At 35.4% G+C, this 12310-nt stretch overlaps 1 protein-coding gene across 1 annotated transcript in view; it reads right to left on the minus strand.

Annotated features, from left to right (window-relative positions):
• Window positions 1-12310, minus strand: part of LOC150085330 (uncharacterized) — a 79149-nt gene that overhangs the window by 4867 nt on the left and 61972 nt on the right. The window contains exon 6 of the mRNA XM_090373155.1: window positions 4938-5068. Coding sequence (XP_090229281.1) covers window positions 4938-5068 — 131 coding nt within the window. The remainder of the gene's footprint in view (window positions 1-4937; window positions 5069-12310) is intronic.

A 12310-nucleotide genomic window follows, 5' to 3' on the forward strand; every position in this document is an offset into this window, starting at 1 on the left:
TAGCGCTCTGGAAGTTTGACAATCTCTTGGCCTTCTCCCCACCAAAAGGGTATTTTTTATTTCTCTCTCTCTCTCTCTCTCTCTCTCTCTCTCTCCAGGGTCGGACTAGAAAGGGTGGACTCCCTCCCCTAAGGAGTTTTTTTCTGTCAAGTGAAAGAAGGGAATTGGAAATTTCATGAAAATGAACCCTGTTTTTCTTCATTCGGTGAACGGCTACTCTGTCAGCGCAAGAGAAGTGAAATTACATTTGCAGCTCAGAATGGAATTCAAACATTGAAACACATGATATTTTATGGTGAATTTTTCGGGCGTTGTGTGATAATGAAAATTCAATTTTTCTGTGGAAATTTTTTGATGATATCAAATGCATATCAAGGAAATATTGAAGTATTTAATAACAATTACTTACAATTTCCCAATCCCTCACTACGAGTAATGGATTGTTCTCACAGTCTGTTACTAGCTGCGCATTTTTTTTTTTTTTTTTCGTTTGTACACCAGGTGAGATGCATGTGAAGTTCCTTCGATATCAGTTTTCGAAGTTTATAACGCAGCTATGAATAGAAATATTTTCTTGAAATTTCGTAAGATCAAATATACATCCATGAAACTGCTGTTCCGATTTAGTCCTCTAGAAACAATTACAATAAAGCGAACTTTTTTTTTATGAAATGCGCATTGTAGTGATCAGTTTTACGAGTTTTTTTCTTTCCGTTTCCAGTATAGCTTCCAGTAGATGAATTTCCTTGATTTTTTTTAGTAGATATTGAAAAAAGGAAATGCAAAAATTTATTTTTTCAAAACCAATTCGTTGCAATTCTTTCGTACAACAATTACGAAAAGCAATAAAGCTACTGTTGTGAGTGAGCCATGCAAATTAGTGTTCGCAAGTAATGATGCTCAACTGTTTGTTTTCCATGAAAGTTGTTTACAGTTTCATTTTCTCCTTGGATCACCTTGGTAACGTTAATGACGTAAGCTTGACCAGTCAATTATCTCTCTGCATGCGTTGATTCGTTTTAGCCAGAGGCGCCGAGCTGACGCGCGAATTTTTGAACTAATGAAGTAATGCGTTTTATTTTCAAAGCTTGGATCTTGTTTTGCTGACATCAAAATTTAATAAATTGAAATGTGATCGTACATTTTTGCTGTTTTAGAGTGAATTAATAGTTTTTGCTGAGCGCTAAAGGTAGGAAATCAAAGAATATACTTCTGTTTATGTATATTGAGAGTTTCAATTTGGAAAATTGAGTAGAAATTATGACAATTATTAGTTTTCTTCGGGGGGAGCAACTTTCGAGTTAGGGTTAAAAATTAGACAAAAACAGGGAGGCCTTTGACTGGGTTAATGGTCGGGCTATTTTTTATTATTTATTATTTTTAGTTTAATTGGTCTTGTATGTATGTTATTTGGTTTTTAGGAGCATTAGCAACTAAGGCCATATTGCTCCGGGAATAGGTGTTGGTCATTCCCTGACCTTTCCGCATCCTCCGTATTTGGTGACGGGCTCGAACCCCGGTCTAATCAAGAAGCGTGTGCTACGCACTGCTGCTCCTTCCCACTTGGCTACGGAGACGCCCAATTGGTCTTGTATTGTCGGTAGTGTACATTTCCATTTTGGTGATATTTCACGCAATTCAGACACTGGTGCTCTCGGGGGACACCATTAAATTTCCTTATAATTGGCTTTGAACTTCTTTTTAATTGGCTCTCATATTGCTTTGTAATTGACTTTCAAATTCTAAATTATATTAGGAGCATTCCTTCCACAATACCCCTTCTTCATTATTTTGCTTCTCCTTCCCCCCCCCTTTTTTCTTTACTTTTGGTATTATACATATACAATGCTTTTTTTGGGATAGTACACAACGGTATGGCATACCGGCACCTTTATTAAGTGATGCATGACATTTGGATGCAATGAACTTCGAAATTTGTAATATTCCGTACATTTTTTTCACATGTTTACCTATTCATTCAGCAACCGGCACACAGAGGAAAAAAAGAAGTCAGCATAGGACAGGGATCGGCAACCTGCGGCTCGCGAGCTGCATGCAGCTCTTTTAACACATAACTGTGGTTCTTCAGTGTAACCCCTTAAAGGTAATGTTTAAAGAATTACATATGAAAAGAGGTATACTGTTGATGAAATGGTTTCAGCGAATGTAGGATTAATAAATCAGGTATGACAAAGGCACCTAAAAGCCCAAAGCAGCATTAAAGGATGTAAGAGTATATATGTTATATTAATATATTGAATTAAGTATTAGTAAAATAATAAGAGGAGTTTACCTCAATATAGTACGTAGAACACTTCCGTATGATACCCTACAGAAATTAAAATGGAAAAACCGAAAAAAATCGACAACTTACCGGTACATTAGAGTAAAATATAAATAATTAAATAATCAATTTAACACAATTCAAATCAATTTAAAACAATTAAAAATCAAATTAACGCAATTAAAAGAATCTACCGAAAATATTCAAAATGATTTTCCTTCCTTTCATTAGATTCTTTTAATTGTGTTAATTTGATTTTTCATTGTTTTAAATTGATTTGAATTGTGTTAAATTGATTATTTAATTATTTATATTTTACTCTAATGTACCGGTAAGTTGTCGATTTTTTCGGTTTTTCCGTTTTAATTTCTGGAGAGTATCATACGGAAGTGTTCTACGTATGAGGTAAACTCCTCTTATTATTTTACTAATATTATTATCAACATAGAACATATTGAGTATTACAGCTCTGATTCATACTATCTAATTGAATTAAGTATGTATAAATGGATGTGAAAATTACACAAAGTGCCAGTAACTAGAAGGGTGAGGAAAGTAGTATTACAGTAATACGGGGGGTGACACGAATGTTCCTATTATCCTACTTCTATTGCTATTTTTATTTATTTAAAATACCTTTATTTATTTAAAATACTCCTTTTTCCCTTTCCCATCCTCAATTTAATACCTCACCCTTATACCATTTGCTTGTTCTAAATCTATTTTTTAAAATACATTGATTTCCTATCTAAACAAAATTAAATCCTACACTAAATTCCACATATTTATAATAAACATATTGTATTAACCATTTTTATCCCAACTCGATACTTGTTTTTACCTATATAAATTACACTGTATTGGGACTACCTTTTCCATACTGTATTAGAAAGTGCTAATTTCATTTTCATTCCTTTTTCTTCTACTACCATGGACAAGTATAGAAACGCAGTTCCTGATACATGGCCAGGTGTAGTCCCCTGATGAAATACCTGATCATGTATGAATATTTATTTCAGCTGACATCAGATCAAGCATTTTTGTACTACCTATATTAGACCATTTACTAAAAAATTTTCCCTCCCATATCTAATGACAGCTACACCATTTTTATTTTCATATATAAATTATTTCCATTTTATTAGTATTTTGATGTATTAATTTTACTTTACAGTTCCCCCACTTTATATTGGCTTGGCAATTCAGCCGATAATTTTCTTAATTCATCATAACCTCTAGGATATTAACATTCTTTACCTTTCATAAATCTACTACAGTACACTTCTTTTTCTACTTTCCTCACCCTTCTAGTTACTGGCACTTTGTGTAACTTTCACATCCATTTATGCATACTTAATTCAATATATTAATATAACTTATATATATATAATTTTAATTTTATTATAATATAAGTTTAATTTTCTCTTTGTGCTTTCAGATCTTTTCATAAAAGTGTGCACAAATCTGTTCCATTTTTATCATTCTTGGGGGGGGGGGTGATTACAGTTGCTAATTTATTTAAATAGCACTCACAGACTTCTCTGTATAAAAAAAAAGACACGTGTTAGAATAGTTCATGGTAGGGTAGATTTGTACAGGGTTAATAGCTGTTTATAAGAAAAATGCTAAGAAAGAGAGGAAAAAAAAAAAAAAAAAAGACTTGTTTTTACTAGAAAAAAAGGCCTTGTTCGTCAGGGAACATAACAATAAAATTTAAAAATGTTTTTGAACTTTATTAAAATAAATATACAAAAATAAGAGTCAATGTAAATAATATATTAAAGAAGATAAAAATACACACAGGATAAAATGCATTCAAATCACAAAACACAAGCAATCAAAAATGTAGCTTTCAAGGTGGTGTGCTTTTTCATCAATCACATGGTGCACAGCACAATGCAGCATAAATAGCAAATTTGTCATGTGATAGAAGAAGAATGATACCAGCTCGCATGCACACATATACAGACAAAAAGCAACTATTGAGGGTCTGGTGGAGATAAACAGATATCTTACTGAAAGACATTGTTAAATCAAATACAGCTTCATACTACATCATATATACATAAAATAGAGTGTAACATTAGTGTATATATAGCTTAGTCCAAGACAAGAGCCTCAAACTATGAAATCTGTATAAGGTCATTGTATGGTCTCTTTCTGTACATAGTCGTGAGCAATCTGTGTTTGCTAATTAGTGTTTCATATTGCAAAGGCACTACTTCAATGGAGAAGTATAATCTTTTTATTTAAAGTGTATGCCACTACCCAGATCCGGGTTTCGACTATGCTTGGAGTCTCATTTGGTGGGCAGACAGGCATTGTGAAGATATGAACAACTCAGTAATAAGATATAGCCTTGTAATAATAATATTTTATGGACTCCCACTCATAAACCAATCTAATAGATACACTATGAAATGATCAAAATATTACAAATTGCTGGTTATGAATAAAAATCTAAACATCAAACAAATATATTTAGTTCTGTAGTTGTCTAACAAGTAGACATATAGCAATTAAATGTGTACAGATAGAATATTTCATTTGTGTAAATCACACTAATACAAAATACGCACTGATCTCTCACACCACTATATTTCAAGTAAATAAAATTTAGAATGTAGATGGAAATAAAAAGATAGCTGCTTACAATATTTAAGATGCAGAGTCCTAATGGTACAGCAAACATGATATAAAGTCTTTGTAAGTAACTTCCACCCCATAAAGGGCCCAGGATGCACCCAAAGCTAATCATACTTCTTCTAATGCCATGTGACACAGCTGAAAATTATACATGTATAATTCCTGTTAGTCAAAATTAAATATGGATTGCAAAAATTACTTAATATAAAATAATTTATTAGTTATTTTTCAGTTATTCCTTTATCCTTTGATATTATTATTATTAGCTATATGGTGCAAGGAAGCCTGAGGCTTATGCTGCACCAGCCAAAAAAAAAATTCCCGAGTTACCCTAGAGAGAGAGAGAGAGAGAGAGAGAGAGAGAGAGAGAGAGAGAGAGAGAGAGAGAGAGAGAGAGAGAGAGAGAGAGTTAAAAGTAGAAGGGAATCACCACGAAAGAGAAGAATGATGATATCCAGCTCAGGACCCTGGGTGTACCAAGCCAATTACAATGTGCTCTATGTGTTGGTTACTTTTAAGTACAGTTTTAATTAAATGAGCATATTCTGTGGGCTGTGAAAAATCAGTTCACTTGCTGCTAAATACAGAAAGAAGAAACAAAGCTACACTGATATTTCATGGGAATAATTCCCAACTTGCTTCCTCTGAACTCAAAACTGATGTTCCAGAAAACTACAACAAAAACTATGCTTAGATTAGGTTACATGGGTAAAGTTACAATCTTGTAACCTAATCTTAGACCAGTTTTTGTTGTAGTTTTGTGGAAACCAGAACAGTAGGCCCCAATCTGTGAAAGAAATTTAAAATTACATCCACGAAACAGTGACAGATTTTATCAGATTCTTCTTTCTTTCTCTATTCAGAAGAGAATAAATACTGATTTCATAAATCATATGAGAGTGGAGAGTGCGCCTTTGATTAGAGCTGCAGCTTTTATTTTCTGTGCAACATGCCTTTTAAAGGATATATAAACACTTTTAATTAAGATATATTGTTTAAACTAATTTTAAAAAATAAAAAATGATTTTTCAAGATTTTGGCTGCAGAAAATTTTCACAACTCTGAATTTTCTGTGGAACTCTAATGTTTTATAAATGTGTGTATAAATTAAATAAAAAATCAATGATAAACATTTAATGGAACATTTGCAGGATGTCTTTGCAGAAACCGGGGTTCTGCAGAATACACAATAAAAACCACTGCTCTAAATTTGGTTATGAACCTTGGATATTTTTAATTCACACTGGATATTTTTAAAATCATATTAAAGTAATGTGATTTAGCATTAGTAGAGGCATTTGATGAAAGAAAGCAAGCTTATGCAGCATCAGTCAAAAACATTAAAGTAAAATAAATAAATAAAAAATAACCACTTCCACTTCACCCCTCTGTTCGTTCGAAATACCTGTCCAGCCGAGCCTTAAACTTATTTAGGCTATCAACTTCCACGACAAGGGATGGAAGTCTGTTCCACCTTCCAACCACCCGCTGGCTAAAGGCAAATTTCCGCACATCTATCCTACATCTGTCTTTCCTCAATTTGAATTTATGCCCTCTCAGGTGATTACTCTGAGCAAGAGGAAGAATCCCATCAGCATTGAGCATGCTCAAACCATTCAAGGCTTTGTACACCTCTATCAGATCACCTCGCTGCTGCCTGGTCTCCAGACACTGTAATTCGCAAAACTTAAGCCTTTCTTCGTAAGAGCACCCCTTTGTTCCATTCACTAATCTTGTTGCCCTTCTCTGTACTCGTTCCAGCAGCTCTACATCCTTCTTGAAATGAGGTCTCCAGGCCTGTATACAGTACTCTAGGTGTGGCGTGACCATTGCCTTATACAAGGGAATAATCACCTCCTTATCCCTGTCAGAAAAATTCCTATATATCATTGACAATACACCATGAGCTACTCTTGCAGCCCATCTGCACTGCTCAGAGAACTTCATATCTGCCTGCACAACCACCCCCAGGTCCCTTTCATTCTCTACCACTGTCAGTGTAGTACCACAGAGTTGATACGTTGCTCTGGGGTTGCTGTTTCCCATATGTAGTACTTTACATTTGTCAATGTTAAACTTCATTTGCCACCTCTCAGCCCATCTGCTCAACCTTTCCAGATCCTGTTGCAGCAGCACAGTGTCAGTAGTGTCCTTGACAACCCTGCCAACCTTCGTATCGTCTGCAAACTTGGACATTAAGCTTGATATACCATCATCAATATCATTTATAAATACAGAAAACAATAAAGGACCCAATACTGAACCCTGAGGGACTCCACTAATAACATTAGTCCACGATGAGCAGTGTCCATTGATTACCACTCTCTGTCTTCTCCCCCTCAACCACCCCTTTATCCATAGCAGCAATTTGCATCCAATGCCACACTGCTCCAATTTGTGCAGCAGTCTTCCAAGTGCAACAGTATCAAAAGCCTTTCTAAGATCCAAGTATATAATATCAAAGTTATTCCCTGCATCCAGTTCTTTTGTGACTGCATCATAGTATCCAATCAAATTGGTCAGGCAAGACTTCCCCTTAACAAAACCATGCTGTGTCTGAGCTATAACTGAAGTCTTGTCTAGATGATCCTGCAGTGCTTCTTTAACCAGTGCCTCCATTAATTTTCCGGGAACAGAAGTTAAACTCACAGTTCTATAATTACTTGTGTCAGCCTTTGATCCTCCTTTGTGAATTGGGGTCACATTTGCACATCGCCAGTCCATGGGTACCTCCCCTGAATCCAAGGAAGCTCTCATAATTATGGCTAAGGGTTTGCTTACTTCCATTGCTGCCTCCTTTAATATAACTGGATAGATTCCATCCACCCCAGGTGCTTTTCTTGTGTTTATCTTCAACAATTTCTCCTCCACTTTACTCTCAGTTATTACAAGATTCTCTAGCTTACTGCCAGAGTTGAATACACCTCTGGCATTCCCCTCGCTGAATAACTCCTCACATGTGAATGTCGATGCAAAATATTCATTTAGTTTGTTAGCTACCTGAGCAGCAGCATCATCAACAGTTGACCCATCGATATTAAGTGGACCAATCTGATTCATCCCCTTCCTTCTAGAGTTTACATAAGTAAAGAACTCTTTGCTGTTTTTCTTCGCATCCTTTGCCAAGGATTTCTCGTAATCTGCCTTCGCCTGCCTAACCTCCTTTGTAACTTGGTTACAGATCAACTTGTATCTATCATAGGCTTCTGTGTCACGTGTTAATTTGTATGTATCCCATGCATTTTTCTTCTCTGCCATATGTCTCATTAGTTCATCTGACATCCATTTAGGCCTAAACCTTGAACAATATTTCTTAGTTGGTATGTAAAGCCTAGTAGCTTCCAAGATAAGTTCTTTGAATGCTTCCCATTTTGAATTTGCTGTTGGTAACATCATCAGTTGATCCCACTGTATAGAATTTAAATACTGTCTCAGTCCACCGTAGTCGCCTTTACGAAAGCAATACCCCTTCCCTTTACCCCTAATGGTAGTTACCTCTTTGAGTAAATCCCACTTCAGAACACTGTGATCACTGCCACCTAGTGGTTCATTTATCTGCAGATTCTTAATGCATGAAGAATCACTACTGGTAATCAAATCAAGAGTATTACTCCCTCTAGTTGCCTTCCGAACATGCTGATGTAGAAAACAATCATCCAATAAATCCACAAAAGCCTTGCTAGTGTGTGAGTGACCAGCCCCCAAATTCCAGTCAATATCTGGGAAATTAAAATCCCCCATAATAAGACTCTCTGATTTACTGGACCCCTCTATTTCTCTGTACAGTTTCTTATTATACTCATCAGAGTCATTAGGCCTATAGCACATTCCTATTCTCAATTTTGATCTCCCAATGCTTATGTCACACCAAACTGACTCGACACTGCACTGTCCAGCGATGTCGACTGGCTTCACTTCCTTGGATTTTATGTGTTTCTTAACTAATAGCATAACCCCTCCTCCCTTCCTATCCTGTTTATCCTTTCTGTAGACATTGTACTCCCCAAATTCCAGTTCTGCATTCCTTATATCTGTGTGACACCACATCTCTGAAATCCCAACAATATCTGCCTTTGATGTTTTGAGCAATACCTCAAATTCATCAAATTTATTTACTAGACTCCTAGCATTGGTGTACATGCAAGTATACATGCACCTGCTCTTCCTCTTAGCCACCCTAACACAACCCATGTGTTTACTTGTACCCCAATGATTCCCAGCAGTCTCTGAAATATCCTGCATCTTATTTTCCAGGCTGCTGCTCATTCCAATAGAAGCAGTGCAAGAATCACTTTCTCCTCTGCCAGTGGCTACTGTTAATCTATTAGTCCTTGTATCCCCTACAATCTAGCAGTTTTCCGACCCTCCTAACACTGCCTCGATAGCATCAGCAAACATTCTTGCACCCTTTCTATTTAAGTGTATCCCATCCCTGTAGAAGCAGTCTCTCCTGTTAACAAGTACAGACCAGGCTGGAAAAAATTCTACCCCTTGAGCCCTGCATAATCTTTCCAGGGCTGAATTGATCGACAGGGCTCTCATCATATACTCCCTCCTATCGTGTCTGGGCAGAATTGCAGACACTTTCAAATTCAACCCTAATTCACGGCTTTTTTTCATCAGTGACCTGTACTTGTTAAGTAATTCCGCCGGTCTCCTACTCTTAATATCATTAGTGCCAACGTGTACAACTATATCACCTTTTGTGCCCTTAAAAGATGATATCCGCTCTACAACGTCATCAACCTTTGCCCCTGGCAGACATACCCTGGTCCTGTTCCACCTATCCTTTTTACAAAGCATGTTTCCCGTTTCCCTGACACAAACAAATACTAGTTCCTTTGGGACCAGCGCATTCTGCCTTGGGAGCTGCCGCTGTGTTGCGCGATGACCAAGTGCAAGCTCTGGCATTGGTGTGGGCAGCTGAGAGCTTGATGGGCCCCTCACTTGTAATCCTTCGAGGGCATCCACCCTGTCTTTGAAGCTTTCATATAGGCCCATAACAATGCTGAGTTGATGCCTGATTTCCTTACACTCCTTGCATCGCGCACATACAAAGACATCCCCCATGGCAGTATCATGTCCCATACCTGACTGCTCCTCAAACATCAAGCAAATAGTGCATCTTAAAAGGCTGTGATTCAGAGGACAACTGCCCCCCTCAGTTCTCCTCTGAGCCACAGCATTCCCATTAGCTTGAGCCTTTTGCTTTGCTGCTCTGGTTTGAGTCATGATTTCGATTTACTTTCAATAAAAATTTCAATTTCAGTACAAAATTAAATCCTAAACTTGTATCCCAACACAGTTATAACGCTATATTTATGTTTCAGTAACGAGTGTTATCCACGAAATCTACGAGTGTTATCTACGAAATATTTGTTTCAGTAACGAGTGTTATCTACGAAATATTTGTTTCAGTAACGAGTGTTATCTACGAAATATTTATGTTTCAGTAAAATGAGTGTTATCTACGATATATTTATGTTTCAGTAACGAGTGTTATCTACGAAATCTACGAGTGTTATCTACAAAATATTTGTTTCAGTAATGAGTGTTATCTACGAAATATTTGTTTCAGTAACGAGTGTTATCTACGAAATCCCTTTATATAACTTCCGTATCAAGTTATGTATTATTTATTTTTACTAATTATTTATATTACGTAACCGTCGTTTGTTTGTTTGTTTGTTTGGTTTTATTGGTGCATTAGCTACTAAGGCTATAATGCGCCAAACTAAGGTCATATATAAAAATTTCAATACGTAACCTAAGTGGTTATATGTATAGTTAAAAGTACAATTTAATTGCCAATGAAGTTCGACAAGATTAATAGATTTTACTGATTAATTTTCACATAGCAATGGCGGCTATTTACGATCGGTAAACACGTGGATTTGATACCCTTTCCGATACTAAGTAATACCTACAAAATCTCTATCTAAGTTACTTTAAACTTAAGTACCGTAAATAGGAATATTAAGACATCTCATCCTAGGCTCTTTTTCTGTGTTATTAACTGTCCCTCTTTCATTAAAAACAAAAACATTAACAACTCAGAAAAATCCCACGTGCATAATACCAAACTGCATTTACTATTTGGGGAATATTCTCACAGAACCTAGGGTTTCATGGAAATCAATTTGAAAATCTAAGTTTCAAACAATACATTAGTTAAATAACTAAAACAACAAACTTCAATGCATCATTATGTGTATCTTTAATTTTTAAAATCTTTCTAAACCAGATCACATGATTAAAATTCTATTATAAACTAATAAATAAAACTGAAAATAGTCTACAAATACTGTATACATCAGAGATCTATAATATGATCTTTGATTAAAAAATTGAAATGATATATAATTTTAATTTTTGGTTCTAACATTCTAACTCTTATGCCCTTTAGACTTTAACAAATCAAGGAATGACAATTTGTTAATGTCTAAAGGGTAACTCTAATGTAAATAATTAGTAAATAATTAAGAAAATAATAAAAGTCCGAACTAAACTTTTAGCGCATATGCTGTTTTATAATTTAGGTACATAACTGTTAGCAAAGGCAATTCTTTATCCGTGAAATTGAAAATAATGAGAAACTGGTCACTATTAAAGGAAAATATCTTCTTTTATTGGATGTTAAAAGGTGACTTCTAACCATGCTCTACAACTGTTTTGGAAACTTCTTGATACTAGGCTGCTACCATGAGGACATAAAAAGTGGCTGCTACAGTTTACTATGACTATCACAGTAAATTTTTCTCAAGGTACAAAAATATTTTGGCTTCTGTGAATTTTTTTCAAAATTCCATAAATTTGGCACTTTTTCTAAATTTCCATGATTTATATATATATATACACAGCCACTCCACAACTTACATAAGGGTTGTATTCCGCGGAACTCTGCATAAGTTGAGTTTTACATAAGTCGGAATTTTCCTAAATGCTTATGCAACACTCACAACTACGCTTGCTGAATTTGATTGAAGCAAAAAAGAAATGTTTGACGAACATATAAATAGAATTATTTATTCAATTTTTTTTATCTCATGCGTAGGAAAAATTACAAAAGTGTGCAATTTCAAAATTATAAAATTACGAAAAAAGGGAGGGGCCAGGCATACCTCAGCAAGTTTTACCTTATGCAAGTATGCTAGTAGTATGGCAAATCAGTAGAAATAATTACTAAACCCACAAAATAATACCAAAAGAAAAGAAAAAGTGGTCTAACATTCAAAATGAAGTGATTTCCTGACCATTATTGGCCTTGTGGTCCTCTGTCGAGATGAGGCTTAATGGTCGGGCTATTTTTTATTATTTATTATTTTTAGTTTAATTGGTCTTGTATGTATGTATATATGTTATTTGGTTTTTAGGAGCATT

The sequence above is a fragment of the Mastigoproctus giganteus genome, chromosome 5 (genome assembly GCF_048544385.1).
Source record: "Mastigoproctus giganteus isolate SK-2022 chromosome 5, ASM4854438v1, whole genome shotgun sequence".
NCBI lineage: Eukaryota > Metazoa > Arthropoda > Arachnida > Uropygi > Thelyphonidae > Mastigoproctus > Mastigoproctus giganteus.